The 15,984-nt window shown below is 41.6% G+C and overlaps 1 protein-coding gene across 3 annotated transcripts; it reads left to right on the top strand.

Annotated features, from left to right (window-relative positions):
• Positions 1 to 427: 427 nt before the first annotated feature.
• On the top strand, positions 428 to 13,846 carry LOC134094406 (B-cadherin-like). 3 transcript variants are annotated; one of them, XM_062547914.1, is made up of 15 exons: positions 428 to 711; positions 1,880 to 1,960; positions 2,350 to 2,520; positions 3,361 to 3,516; positions 3,938 to 4,091; positions 5,185 to 5,357; positions 5,657 to 5,785; positions 6,386 to 6,571; positions 6,850 to 7,094; positions 8,478 to 8,620; positions 11,010 to 11,234; positions 11,515 to 11,739; positions 12,088 to 12,215; positions 12,444 to 12,587; positions 12,793 to 13,846. In XM_062547914.1, exons 1-15 carry the CDS (start codon positions 673 to 675, stop codon positions 13,036 to 13,038), a joined length of 2,445 nt encoding a protein of 814 aa, XP_062403898.1. In that variant the 5' UTR covers positions 428 to 672; the 3' UTR covers positions 13,039 to 13,846. The 3 variants fall into 3 exon arrangements, with proteins under 3 accessions (XP_062403898.1, XP_062403899.1, XP_062403900.1); XM_062547915.1 differs by lacking the exons at positions 428 to 711; positions 1,880 to 1,960 and having other exon boundaries at positions 2,354 to 2,520; positions 3,366 to 3,516; positions 12,793 to 13,845; XM_062547916.1 differs by lacking the exons at positions 428 to 711; positions 1,880 to 1,960; positions 2,350 to 2,520 and having other exon boundaries at positions 3,403 to 3,516; positions 3,945 to 4,091; positions 12,793 to 13,844.
• The last annotated feature ends 2,138 nt before the right edge of the window (positions 13,847 to 15,984 follow it).

The raw sequence follows: 15,984 nt of genomic DNA, 5'->3' as shown, positions 1-15,984 counted from the left end.
TGATCTGTTTCTTATTAGATTGGCACTGTGTGCGTGTGTGTGTGTGCGTGTGTGCGCGTGTGTGTGTGTGTGTGTGTGTGTGTGTGTGGAGAGAGTAGAGAGAGTGAAAGAGAGAGAGAATCTCCTATTATCTGTGATGTTGTTTGCATATCAGACAGGTGCAGCTGTGGACTCACAGTAAACACCTGTGTGTCTGTCATTGTGTGAGGCCACGTGTGCTTTGGACTGTGTTTGAGGAGCCAATTCTCACTGATATTCCTGTCCGAATTTTCCAGACTCTGTACCTCTCTCTCTCTCTCTCTCTCTCTCTCTCTCACTCTCTCTCACACACACACACACACACACACACACACACACACACACACACACACACACACACACACACACACACACACAACAGAAACAGGGCAGGGAGAAGGTGCCCAGTGATTGAGCTTCTCTACAGCGCGGCAAAGAGAGATCAAACGAGAGGGACTATGGAGAAATATACAGAGACTAGAAAGAAACAGAACACTATAATGGCACATTAGATGGGAAAATAAAGAACGACAGAGAGAGAAAACAAAGATAAAGACACCAGTGAGAATTAGAAAAGAAGAAAGCAAGAGTTGGAGGACATTCATGTTCACTCTATAGAGTGGACATTGTGTTTGAGGTGTGGACAACAGCGCCATGGATAAATGTTTTCTGTTTTCCATCCTCTTTCTTCAGGTAAAGTAGGATTTGGTTATTTAGCTTATTACCTCTGATTATCACCATGTTTGGCATTAATTGTGATTCTCTGTTGTTCTAATTTGCATATCTGTGATATTTAGGGAAATTGAATTGGTGTTTACATTTCATGATTGTCATTCATTTGAAGTGATTAATATTTTTGATTGCATTTTTTTGTATATTTGGTTAGACACTTCTCAATACAACGTTCACTGATCCAAGCTACTATATAGCAGATATTTCCATATTTTGACACTTTAGATAAAAATATGCTGCTTTTAGACAGACAAAATTATAAACTTGAAATGTTATCTAATAAGACACTTAAGAATAATAAGTATTCTGGCTTTAGCTTGCCACTATTTATCCAAAATTGGTCATATGGTACACTTTGTGCTTTGCACTATAGATACAGTATATCACAAAAAATGTAGCACACAGCTTTCATAAAGCATATCGAAACATTTCAGAATTCTTCATTTAGTTCCATAACATTTACAGTTAATAAATATCAAGTTAATCAAATTTGTAAAAAAGAAAAAAAAAAAACCTGTAATAGAGTTGTTTAACTGCAAACAGGCCAAGCTTACCAGACACAGCTTACTCAGTTACTCATGTCCATATTTACAGTAAACACGTAAACACAGACACTAAACTGGTTTGTTTTCTCATGACTTGTTCCACCATTCTTATCAGAATAAATGCTTTATATAGGCCTACACATTGCATTCTACACACACACACACACACACACACACACACACACACACACACACACACACACACACACACACACACACATACACACACACACACACACACACTCACACACACACACACACACACACACACACACACACACACACACACACACACACAGACACACAATATGACATTTTAGATTTTACATCATGTACACACTGTTGCACACACCCCTCTTTCATTAGATATGGTGTTGAGTTTGAAAGGCATGTTTAGGAAATTGTGCAATTCACATTCACACATTCATCTTTCTACAGGTCAGCACTTCGAGACATTATGTTTAAATACCTTTGAAATTGATAGGATGCATTAGTTAAATGTTAGTAAAAAACAGTTCCGAAGTATTGTCTCATAACTCTCATAAGTAACCTCTCAAAATTGATTTTTCTTTCTGTACCTGTAGGGCCGTGTGTGCTGTGAAAGTCAGCCATTACAGAAAGCAGAAGTCAACACAGACACATATGGAGACTTTGATGCCAGACAGGTGTGGAAAGTTTTATTGCCTTTTTTGAAAAACCACCAACCCCTCTTGCAATAATAAGTGACGTAGGCTATGTTGTACATATGTACAGAAGCATTGATATTTGGCAGCCTGGGACAAGTCCATAAACTGACTGTCAGTGGGCTTCAACTGGCAAGGCTATTAAAAACACAAATTTAAACAGAATTCCGCTCCATATCAGCTGTGATATACTGTAGGCAGTCTTACAGTGTGGCATAGGTGATGCTTTATGTACAGTACTTTGAGTGTCAATTGTATCATCTCTGAGAATATTTGAATCCTTTCCGTACGAAATTTGATTGATGGATTCAAATAAATCTCAGCTTCAATAGTTTTTGCTTTTATTCTAAATCTGGTCTCTTCTATTCTAGATCTGGTCTTTTCCTCCCCAGAGTGAGATAAACCAGGACAATCCCAGTATTCCAATCTTGGAATTCCCAGCATTACGACCAGGGCTGGCCAGGAGGCGGAGAGATTGGGTGATTCCACCAATCAGTATTTCAGAGAATGACAGAGGCCCATACCCCAAATCTGTGGTGCAGGTATGAAGAACATGCACCTAAAAGAGAATGAATGAATGAGTGAATGAATGAATTAATGAGCGAGTGAGTGAGTGAGTGAGTGAGTGAATGAATAATTGCATGAATAAAAGGATGAGTGTACTGATGGACAGTGAAATGAACAAATGTGGTTAAAAGTTACACAAAATATGACTGGGATATACAGCCCCTTCCATTATATTGTCTCGGATCAACAGTGATCACTATGGATTGTACGCACTGAATTGAAACTTTTTTTTTCATTTTCCAATGAGGTGCAGTAAGTTGAATTTTAATTTAATAAAAAAAACTTCTGTTACATTTTGTTTTAAAATCTCCATGGGTTTCCAGTAGTTGTCGCACGTGTTTTTGTTAAAATATTTTAAACTCTTTTTTCTCAGAAGAAATTTGCTTCCCTTCAAGGTTGAATGTGTCCTTGTTGTTTTCATTAAGACATTACGATCTCCAAAAAGTATAGTTTTAGACAATGGGTACAGGTGCCAGTAAATCCAGAGGATTTGACAGAAACATTCTCTGTGTTCAGACTTCACAATTGCAAGAAAAGCTACCTGTATTTGTCTATATCAGCTTGCCTTCTTGTGTACAGCAGTGAGTCTGGCCTGACTTTGTGCTCCCTAGATTAGGTTCATCTTTACCCATGAGGTGGCCATCAATTATCATCTGAATGAATCAATGACTCAAAGGATGAATGGATGAATAAATGAATGATCAGGAAGGTGGATGAACAAATTAATGAATGGCTGACTGGATGGATGGATGAATGGATGAATGAATGTCCACCTCCAGCTACAGTGGCCTGACCAGTGGAATGTCCCCTGGTAGATCAGGTCCAGCCATGCCCGTGAGGTGGCCATCAGTTACCAGTTGGTGGGACCAGGTGCGGACCAGCCTCCGGAGGGCCTTTTCACCATTGAAAAGCGCTCAGGCATGCTGTTTGTCACCAAGATCCTGGACAGGGAGATAACAAAGGAATACAAGGTGCAGCACCACATTACAACCTGTAGGGGGCAGCAGAGACCCTGTCCTCTGACCCTGCATGGAGCCATACTTACCTCACCTCTCATGACTGCAAGCCATGCGAGCCAGCCATCAGTAAGATCTGATGTGGCTTGCACTCATGTTTGTGACCACACTGACTGCCACCATTTTCTGTTAAACTAAATCTAAATTATGTTTAGAGTGAAATTGAATAAACATCCTATTATTGATCATTATCCAAGCCAAAATCAATATAGGAAGTCTTCACATGCCAGATCCACTCCACAGTTTGGTGCCAGGGTTATAATAACCATAACTCATACAAGGAATACATGAATATAGTAATAGCAAAATTGTTTGTGTGTGTGCGTGTGTGGATATGTTTGTGTGTGTGTGTGTGTGTGTGCGCATTTGCGTTTAGCTCACAGCTCATGCCATAGTAGTGGGCACTGAAGGAGACCGCCGTGCCGAAGCGCCCATGGACATCATAATCAAAGTGCTTGACCAGAACGACAACCGTCCAACCTGTACCATGGACATGTTCCAGGGCAACGTGAGTGAAGTAGCCCCCTTAGGTGAGAAAGATGCTGATTTACTGTCTCAAGAATAGAATAGAATATATACTTTTTTGATCCCGTGAGGGAAATTCAGTTCTCTGCATTTAACCCAATTTAACCGAATTAGTGAACACACAGCACACAGTGAACACACAGTGAGGTGAATCACACAACCCAGAGCAGTGAGCTGCCTGCCCAACCAGCGGCGCTCGGGGAGCAGTGAGGGGTTAGGTGCCTTGCTCAAGGGCACTTCAGCCGTGGTGGACTGGTCGGGGATCGAACCGGCAAACCCTCCGGTTACAAGCCCGATGTGCTAACCAGTACACCACGGCTGCCCCCTCTCTGTCTCTGTCTTAACACAAAGTGCATGTAGGCTACAGTACCAGGAAGAGCAGGATGCAGCAGGAATAGTTGTCAGGAGAGATAAGAGAGGCGGGCAGAGTAACGGACGCCTGATTCTTTGTTAAAATATTGAAACCTTCACAAGCAACACTCATTCACTAAATCTATTTAGAGAAACATGATTCAACTGACTTGACATGGAACTATACTCTCATTCTGGTGTAATAATCAAGGAACGTTGCGGACTTACACCATGGGCACAGTGATATCACGTAGCACCTGAAAAAAGTCCCCTTAGGCAACAATCAGTAGTAGTGCGTGATATCACTGTGTCCTAGAAAATCCCCACGTTTCAGAGAGTCATGGTCTCCAGGCTAAAGCAATGGTACCATAAGGGCACAACTCTGACACATGTCATTAGGTGCCATAAGGGCACAACTCTGACACATGTCATTAAGACAATGATGCCATCAGGGCACAACTCTGACATTTGCCATTGATGGTAAAGCGATGATGCCACCTGTTCTAGCTGATCTCCTAAACCAGCGGTTCTCCAACTTGTCCCCTCACTCCTACTATGGAGTTTACAAATGATTTCCTTTAATGTCATGATGTTTCATTATCATTAAAATTATTTAGTTATTCATGAATTAGTTACAGGCAAAAACTTGAAACGTTCATTTTTAATGTAACACCTTTCCAGCATAGCCCTTCTCATCTCACGTACCCCTTAGAAGCAGCTGTCCTAAACTGATTTATCTGTTCTCAGGTCAGCCGATTCTGCGGATCAGGGCCGACGATAAGGATGATCCAGAGACGGAGAACGCCATAGTGAGGTACAAAATCTTAAGGCAGGATCCACCCCAGCCCAACACTGAGATGTTCTCCATCAACGAAGTCAGTGGCCTCGTTAGTGTGGCCTCCGTGGGGCTTGATAGCGAGGTAAGCACACTTAAGCATGTGTGCACACACTCACAAAGAGGCGTACACATACACACTCAAGCTGTATCACATACGCACGAACGCACACACGCACGCAAGCACACACACACACACAGTCTCACACACACACACACACACACACACACACACAGTGCCTCCATGTAGCTGGACAACTAATTATCTCATGCACAAGACAAACATTTTTGCGTGCTGTATGCTTTATTTTATATTATCATTTGTATTATACACTTGTGGTATATTGCTTAAAGACTATGAAGCTTGTCTGTGGTCCTCCTTAGACTCACCAAAGCTACAGGCTGACTGTAGAGGCATCTGATATGGAGGGTCAAGGGTTGAAGACTACCTGCAACGCCACCATCTCCATCACTGACAGCAACGACCACGCTCCCAAGTTCAGTCATACCACTGTGAGTACATGCACACTCTCACACACAACCACACACACACACACACACACAACCACAGTCTTCATCGCTGATGCTGACCACAGTCTTCATAGCCACCTGTCTACGCAATGTTCGATTTCACGAGTAGGTCCTGCTTGTGTGTACTGTATGTGTGTGAGAGTGTGGGGTTGACAAATATATTGTGTGTCCTGTCCTGTGGTACACCAGCGAGAGTAGGCTAAAATAATGTGCAAATGCCACAGCCACAGTTTCCACTGAACATGTTACTGTAAATATTTGTTACCCAAAGACTTTTACTTTAGTGGTTTGTAGTGTGTGTGTTTGTAGATTACTTTCACATTTACTTTAACTGAAGTCATTTTACATCAAACACACTATATTGCCAATTGTATTGTATGACGTCAGTCCACCCCTTGCAGCTGTAACAGCTTCAACTCTTCTGGGAAAGCTTTCAACAAGGTTTAGGATTGTGTTTATGGGAATTTTTGACCATTCTTCCAGAAACACATTTGTGAGGTCACACACTGATGATACAACTCTATGTGTGTGTGTGTGTGTGTGTGTGTGTATGTGTGTGTGTGTGTGTGTGTGTGTGTGTAGTACACTGGCTCCATAAGGGAGAATGTTGAGGGTGGTGTTGTGGTGAGGCTCCCTGTGACAGACCTGGACCAGGCTCTGAGTCCGGCCTCAGCCACCACCTATGCCATCGTCAGGGGAAATGAGAACGGCCTCTTCAAAATCAGTACCGGACCCAGCAAGATGGAGGGCATCATCACTTCTGCCAAGGTAATAGTGCCATCCCCTCACCCTTTGGCCTTTAACAACAGGAAGCAGTCCACTCAGTTCCTGGCTATGGTTATTGCCTGCTATGGCCGCCACGGTAAAGGTGAAACCACAATCTTCTCAACTTTAGTAATCTTTAGTAAGAGTAAACAACTTCAGAATTCACTCACTTTTAGCTAGACTATTGTTTGGAAGAAGGGACAATAAAAAAGTATCCCTCACTTGTTGATATATAATTTTACCTTGAAATATAAACAGATTATAAATCTGTCTCTTTTAAGGGTCTGGACTTTGAACAGAAGCGTAAACACACACTTCTTGTTACCGTGGAGAATGAGGTTCCTTTTGCAGTGCCTCTGCGCACATCCACAGCTACTGTCATTGTAGAGGTGGAGGACGTGAACGAGGCGCCTGAGTTTGTGCCTGAACAAAAGCTCGTCAAAGGAGCAGAGGACATGTCTGTTGGTGCTGTGATAGCTGAGTACAAAGCTAAAGACCCTGACACCGCTAGAGAACAAACAGTGAGGTGTGAATGTGCGCGTGCGCACGCACGCACGCACGCACGCACGCACTCTCTCTCTCTCTCTCTCTCTCACACACACACACACACACACACACACACACACACACACACACACACACTCAGATTGATACATGAATGCACATCCACAGTACAAATAGACCCTCTTCCATCATAACAACTTTTCCCCTGCAGTAAAGAAAGGCAGAGAAAGTGTAGGTCCATATGTATTTAGCGATTTCTCAGACTTAAAGTTCATTTGAAAGGCTTTATAAAAATTGTAAAACAGATTAGTACAGAGTACAGAGTACAAAAAAAATAAAATGTAATAGGGGCCACTGGGGATGGTTGTACATTTACATTTTACATTACAGTCTGTATCCTCAAGCTATTTTAAGCCTGTGCATTCAAATTGATATTCAAAGTAGCTACATGTGTTTGCTATAAAATTACATGGTATCTTTTCAACACAGACAGAAAATATGTAGCTTCAAATACAAGAAATGAGATATTACGGTCTACCCCATAGTCTGGGTTAGTTGTAACAAGTCCTGGGGTGAGGTGTAACATAGTATGTTCCCATAGGGTGAAATGTAGCATTAAGAAATTATGATAATGACAAAAACTTTAGTTTAAAAGTTGTTTAATGAACACTGACCTTTCAACTAAATTAGTGTACAATGTGTGTGTGTGTGTATCTTAATAGAGTGTGCAAATGTGCACCAGCTTCAACCATTAACTCAATCTGTGTCTTTAGGCCAATGGTAAATTAACATGATGACAATAGAACTGAATAACAAGTGCAAGTGTTCACCAGCATCAAGAATTGAACACTCAGTGTGTGTAATGTTATTGTCAGCAATAGTGGTTTATTATTCACTGGCATAATAAAATTGAACAGAATGGATGTTACAACTAACCCAGAGTCTTGTCTTTATGAATTAGCTTGCCTTACACCTAATAGGCCTAGTTAAAACATTAGTGACCTGCATGAGAAATATCTACACAGACACACAAAAACACAATCTACTGTAACGTGCAGATCAGGCAATGTTATCACAAAAACAAATTTAGATAAAAAAAAACATATATATTAATATATTAATATTAGCACAATAAGGACTTTATTGAGCATGTTTGAAGTGAGTAATGAGATTTCTAACTTGTTCCTGATTGGAGAAATCGGATGTGTTACAACTAACCTGTCTTACAACCATCCCCGGTCTCCCCTACTATAAGTCAGAAAGTAAAATTAAAAAGATAGATAAATAACCGGTATATATCAGGTAAACGCAAACTACAATTGTTTATATCTCTGTATTTTAATTTAATGTACTGTGTACACACACACACACACACAAACTATATTTTGTTTAATCTGATGTACAGATATAAGATGTTGTCAGACCAAGCTGGTTGGCTGGAGGTGAGCCAGGACTCTGGCCTGGTTCGTGTGAGGAATGCAATGGACAGAGAGGACGCGCTGGTCAAAGATGGAAAGTACACTGTCATCATCATTGCCTTCGACAATGGTGAGTATTACTGTGATAGACTTGCACTCTGTTCCAATCCATTCCATATACTTCTGTCAGTACACTTTAAAGCAGTACACTGTGTGCATTGTATTCTAACTTGTATAACGTGTAATCTCAAATCGAACACCAACTCTGTGCACTTGTTGAAATGAAATGAAAACTTAATGAAAATGACAACTGCAATATCTAAACAATGTTACTGAGTGTCCTCGATTCGACAGCAACATAGTTGCTTACTTATATAGTGTCAAAACATGAACAGTTTAATGTTATAACTTGTACATAGTAAGTGTTTGAAAATGGTCCCTCCCACTATGTAGCCAAGATAGCAACAGTTGAGGGTGAAAAGACCTACAGCAAGAGTGCTCCATCTACTTGCACTTGCAGCACAGTTCTTGGCAGGCATGGACTGGCCATAGGGCATACCGGGCAATGCCCGGTGGGCCGACGCATTATTTGGGCCGAAGCTGTCAATTTAATAATAATAAAAAAAATATTAGGCTCATTTATATAGCGTACGGCCACAACGGTAGCGAATTGCGGCCCATTGCTTGACTGCCTTAATGGACATTGGGCTAGTCCAATGAAATCTCAGAGCCCTCCCTATCTCCCTCCCGGCCTCATCTCCTTCTTGACTGGAGTTCGACCGGAGTTTGAGACCGTCTGCATATGAAAATGTACGAAGACAAACCACAAAAGCGCAAGGGGGGCGCAGAGAAGTTGCGAGATAAAAGGCAAAAGCCTACAAGTGGATGCAGCAAAAATGTGCTAAAATTACAGAAATGTTTGCCACCACAAGTTCAAACAGGGCCGTCGACATATAGCCGCAGTGCAGAAGCAGCACCGAGTGCAGGCTTCAGAGAGGCACATGCGAGCGTGCAACAGAGTAGTTACACAGAGGAAGGAGTAGCTATTCAAATTGATTCGGAGGAGGAGGAAGAGGTGAGAGACGTGACCCAGCAGGGATAGATTGAGGAGGAGGTCAGAATAGCTACTGTGAGCCAGGTAAGAAGTAGCCGAAATGTTGGCTGAACTTTTTGGGCGCACAATGAACAAACATTTTTTAAATCTGCGACTGCTGCTTCCCCTTGCTTCTTTTAGATGTATTAACCTGCTTACTATGTAGGATTCAGCACCCAGTTAAGCAAAACAAAGTTTTATAGTGTGAGCGCGTCTTTTTGTGTGGTTTCTGTGTAGGCCTACCCCTCTCGCATGCATTTGAATTGCGATACCCATCAAATTAACGAGTTGGCGGCTCGCCATCAACCTTCTGAAATCTTAAGACAGTCACGATTGGTCGAAATTGTTGTCAATCTTGACGCAGTACAACAAGCAAACTATCAAATTTCTTTGCGCAGACAAGCAGACACCCATACACACAGACATGCAGTCAGACGCATGGAATGAAACAGGAATGGTGATAGGCCATGGAATTAACAATGAAAATGTTTTGGGATGTGTAGCCTATACATCTTCACTAAATAGTATTAAGGTGAATTGTTGGCTAAAACTCGCACATCCTTGCTGGTTTAAAGGTCACTCTAGTGTGTGTGTGTGTGTGTGTGTGTGTGTGTGTGTGTGTGTGTGTGTGAGAGAGAGTATAATAATAATGGATATTTTTTTAGCAAGGGTAGGTTAGCCTACTCGCTTCCATGCAGGCTACTGCGGTTTACTTAAATATTGTTTACAAACAAAACAGTGTGCACATATATGTTTTATCGTGTAAATTATCATGGTGGGCCACTATGGCCAAAAATGCCCGGGCCGTTTTTTGGTCCCAGTCCAGCCCTGGTTCTTGGCATCATAATTATACCTGAATGCTCTTATGCACTCAAATGAGGTGTTGTCAGTGTACTGTAGAAGTACAGGGATTGAAACAGTGTTGGTCTACTCAGCCACAACTAAATTGAGCTGTACTGTTCAGCCTACACAGTCAGTGAAGAAACCTCAAGAGCTAAAGGCTATACGATTATAATGAGACATCTAGTTTTTTATATCTTTACATTTATATTTCTGGGGTAGTAAACTATAGTTGACTTCTCATGTAATTGGGGTCCTAAACATTAAGTTACAGTAAAAGATTTGTTGAAGTATTTATTTATTTATTCTTTTGGTCAAGTACCCCTCCATGTACCCTTCATTTGGCAGAGGCTTTTATCCAAAACAACTCACAGAGTAGATAGACAATGTTTCATCAGTATATCTGTTCTTTGACTCACACCCATGAGAGGTTGTTACGACCATTGCTTTTACAGTTAAGTGACAAGAGCACATATGTTATCACTAGAGACAGTACATAAGCAGCTGTGCAGGGGTTTTACATTAAAATATTTACCCATGATGCTCTTCCTGTTGGGCTGCCCCACTCCCTCCCCGCGGCCATCAGATTTGAGCCCTGCCACCGGCACGGGGACACTCGTGATCGAGGTGGGCGATGTGAACGACAACGCCCCCCTGGTGAAGGAGAGGCATGTGCAGTTCTGTTCCCTCGACCCGGTTCCTGTTCCGCTCACCATTCTGGATGCAGATGGACCCGGCAACGCCGATCCTTTCACGGCCCAGCTGACGGAGGGCAGCCAGGCCAACTGGACCTTAATCACCAACTCCAGCTGTAAGACCAGAACCACTGACAAGTCAATGCCACTTTACATCTAAATCAGTCTGTTGGTACATTACACGGTAACAATGCTATTGGTTAGCATACTCGTCGAGACACATATGGGTACTTTCTCATATGTGTACAAGTTTATGTGTATAAAATCTCTCTCACACACACACACACACACACACAGTTCCTGCAGACAGCTAACCTCGAATGTGATTCCCATGTGTAAACACACACACACACACACACACTCCTGTCTAACCTTCCTGTGCTCCACTCCTCTCAGCTGGTGTGGTGAGTGTGCGTCCCCGCCGGCAGCTGCTCCCGGAGGACTACCTTGTGGGGCTGCGTGTGTATGATGCCCATTTGCTGGCGCAGGACAGCTCGCTGCGGGCGGAGGTGTGCCAGTGCAGCGGTGCCGTCACCAGCTGCTTCCACCCGTTGCCACGCTACGTCCCCGACACAGCCTCCCTCTCCATGACCATTCTGGGCACCGTGTTTGTCTTACTATGTAAGCCACCCTGTTCATACTGCTGTAGACAAAATACTAAAGACATCCTCTCTACACTACTACAGAGGTGCAAGAGTTAAAGCTACTATGACTAAAATACTTAAGACATCCTCTCTACATTATCACAAACAGAGGTGCAAAAGTTAAAGCTACTATGACTAAAGTCTTTCTGTGATGAGTTTAGACGTTATTGTCAGGCTGTCTTCTACTGCAAGTAAACAAATATTCTCTTATAGAAGACAACAGTGTGTGTTCACAGAGTGGACCATGTACCCAAACTGTTGATGATATAAATAGCTGCTGCCCTGTGACAACTGATCTCAAATGACCTCTGTCCCTAATACCCAGTGCTGCTGCTCCTGTTGATCTGTTTCATCAAGAGGAGGAGGGAGAAACAGGAAGTCCTTCTACCAGAGGAGGAAGTGCGAGACACACTCTTCTTTTACAACGAGGAAGGTGGAGGGGAGGATGATCAGGTGAGGCTACAGACTCAACCAATCACATTCAACAGCATAAACACAACAATACAATTTACAACATTATATGATGTATTCAATCTGTCATAGAAGTTATCAGGAATGGAACCATTCATTGTGGTTTTTTATGTGTTTGTATTTCTATTTGTGTGTGTGTGTGTGTGTGTGTGTGTGTGTGTGTGTGTGTGTGTGTGTGTGTGCGTGTGTGTGTGTGTGTGTGTGCCACAGGAATATGACCTGAGCCAGTTGCACCGTGGGCTGGATAACCGACCTGAGGTGGTGTGTACTGACGTGGTCCCCACACTCATGCCTGCTCTACCCTATAGACTGAGACCAGAAGAGAACGAGGAGATTGGGAGCTTCATTAATGATGTACGTCATCTGTCACTGTGTGTGTGTGTGTACTGTATGTGTGTTTCAATTCAAATTCAAATAAAGATTGCCGACACACCTCCTGAATTTCAAACACATCTGTGTGTGTGTGTGTGTGTGTGTGTGTGAATGATTGTATGTAGTGTAAACAATTTCACTTTATTCAGTTGTATTCACCGGCCTCTGTGTCTGTCCTGTCCCCTAGAACCTGGCGGCTGCAGACAGTGACCCAGTGGCGCCCCCCTTTGACTCGCTGCTGGTGTTTGACTACGAGGGAGAGGAGTCCACCTGCGGCTCTCTCAGCAGCCTGCAGTCCAGCAGCTCGGACAGAGACCATGACTACCTGCACCTGCAGCAGTGGGGACCGCGCTTCAGGAAGCTCGCTGACATATACGGAAGGGGCGAGGATGACGACGAAGAGACACTGCCCGGGAGGAAGGAGTGGGTCTGAGGTGTGATCGGATGTGAGTGGACCAGACCACATCTGACCAACAAGACCTCACCAACCCCTTCCACTCCAGCATGGGTGCTTTTCCAAAAAGTGTAGTTTCTGGAAACAAACAGCAACTGAGAGTTTTTAACTCATAGATAATTTGTAGTACTTTGTTTCTACAGTGATCTACACCGAGGCTCTTACAATGGTCATTGCATTATCTGTATATTAAACAGATATAAATCACTGATTCTTGATAAGGGAAAAAAAACACTTTTTAAGTCTTCATTTTTAAAAACAAAATCCAACTTAATTCAAAATTGCCTCATGTATAGATACAGGTCTGGACTACAACAACATAAAAGGGAACAGATTTATATTAAAACGCTTTTTTTTGTGAAAATGGACATTTATTCACTTCATAATTTCATTTGTCTGGTGGAGATGTTAAACAAATCAAAAATATTTGTTTTTATCTTAATTTGATCAATTCATAAAGATTGTGAAGTTATGCATATTCATTGTAAACATATTCAAAGTTATGTATATTCATTGTTATGATTTTACACTATTTTGGAAAACCCTATTTTAAAATACATTCATTTTGTATATTCATATTCAACCTTAAGCATATACTGTATAATCAGTATGAAAGGAGGAATGCCGGTGCAACGCAGATGTCTTCTTTAGTATTTAAAATTGGTGTTAAAGTTTTTTAGTATTAAAAAAAGTCAAAACTTTCATCTTACAGTGTTGACAAACAACTGATGGTGTTGACAAACAGCTGAAAGAAGCTAATTACAATCAGTTTTGACATGGACACTTCTAGTCAGGTCAAGTCAAGTCAAGTTTATTTATATAGCGCATTTCATACACAGAGGTCATTCAATGTGCTTTACATAAACAAAAACCAAACAGTAATAGCAGATAAAAGCATAGATGAGCAAAGAGGAATCATAATAATAATAATAGTAATAATGATAAAATAAAAAAAAAATAAAAAGAAAGCAATAAAGAATAAAAATTAACATAAAAGACATAAGGTGGAATAAAAAGAAGACAGGTCTGTTTTTAACAGATAGACTTTGCCAGAGTCTAATTTAGCAAACCAGTGATAGTGATCCTTCTCAAACACCCAGAGCTGTTGCCACTCTTTGGAGATTCGTTGACGTAGGCCCATCTGTGTGCGCACACAATATTTCCTTTCTTACTGGGGAGACCTTAATGTCCAGGGCCGATAGCTCAGCCGTCCCTGACGCTGACTACCACCCAACAAAAACTATCCCCAAACGGGGGCCCTACTCATCTGAATCTCCCTTTGCCCAACCAGGGGCAGAACGTAGTACTTAAAAGGAACAAACCAGTACTACTCACCATGAGTGCAATTCTCCGGCATGTTGAGGGATCACACACATCAGGTTTCAATTTCCAAAACAAAATAAAAACTTATAAGGACAGCATAACATCATTTAAAAATAAAGATTTATAAAGAAAGCATAAAAGACTCAAGGTGAAATAATTAAGACATTTAGCAGAAAGCATCTGAGAACAATTTTGTCTTAAGTCTAGATTTAAAACTGGCTGCAGTTGGGGCCTTTTTAATGTCATCTGGAAGTTGGTTCCAAAGCTGAGCTGCATAGCAGCTAAAAGCTGCTTCACCATGTTTAGTTCTAACAGCGGGTTTTACTAACAGGTTTTTCTCCTGAGACCTGAGAGGACGAGAAGGTGTGTACTGCTGAAACATGTCTGATAGGTATTTAGGTCCTGCTCCATTTACTGATTTATAAACAAGCAGTAGTGCTTTAAAGTCAATTCTGTGACTTACTGGAAGCCAGTGCAGAGATTTGAGAATTGGAGTAATGTGCTCAGTTCTTTTTGTTTTTGTGAGAACCCTAGCTGCTGCATTTTGAATCACCTGAAGCTGTTTGATAGTCTTTTTAGGAAGGCCTGTGAACAGTCCATTGCAGTAATCAACCCTGCTAGAGATAAATGCATGAATGAGTTTTTCTAAATCATGTTTTGACATTAGCCCTCTCAGTTTGGCAATATTTTTGAGGTGGTAAAAAGCTGATTTAGTTATCATTTTCATGTGGCTGTTGAAATTTAGATCACTGTCGATTAATACACCAAGATTTTTAACAGTATCCTTTGCTTTCAATCCTTTTGTGTCAAGGAGAGTGGCAACCTTAAGTCTTTCCTCCTTTTTACCAAATACAATGACTTCAGTTTTTTCTTTGTTCAGCTGAAGAAAATTTTGAGACATCCAAGTGTTGATTTGTTCTATACACTGACACAGAGAATCAAGGGGACCATAGTCGTTAGGAGACAGAGCTAAGTAGATTTGTGTGTCATCTGCATAGCTATGATATGAAATCAAATTATTTTGGATGATTTGTCCAAGTGGGAGCATATAGAGGTTGAATAATAGTGGCCCCAAGATCGACCCCTGGGGAACACCACAGGTCAAGGACGTTGGTGTTGAGGTACAGTTGCCAATGGCAACAAAGAAGCTCCTCTGTTGTAGATATGATTTGAGCCAGTTGGTAACTATGCCTGTAAATCCAACCCAGTGTTCTAGTCTGTGTAGTAAAATATTGTGGTCAACAGTGTCAAATGCTGCACTAAGGTCCAATAGCACTAGGACTGATGTTTTACCAGAATCTGTGTTGAGACGTATGTCATTGAAAACCTTAATGAGAGCTGTTTCAGTGCTGTGATTTGCCCGAAAACCAGACTGAAAGTAATCAAAATACCCATTTGACGTTAAGAAGGTTGTTAGTTGATTAAAGACTACTTTTTCAATAATTTTGCCAATAAAAGGTAGATTTGATATGGGCCTGTAATTGTTTAGCTTGGAGGCATCTAGGTTATTCTTCTTGAGCAGTGGCTTTACAACAGCTGTTTTCAGGGACTTAGGAAAAGAGCCAGACAGCAGTGATGCATTTACAATGTGAAGGACATCTG

Source organism: Sardina pilchardus, chromosome 10 (genome assembly GCF_963854185.1).
Source record: "Sardina pilchardus chromosome 10, fSarPil1.1, whole genome shotgun sequence".
In the NCBI taxonomy this organism is placed as follows: Eukaryota; Metazoa; Chordata; class Actinopteri; order Clupeiformes; family Clupeidae; genus Sardina; species Sardina pilchardus.
This window is presented reverse-complemented; position numbering and strand designations above follow the sequence as displayed.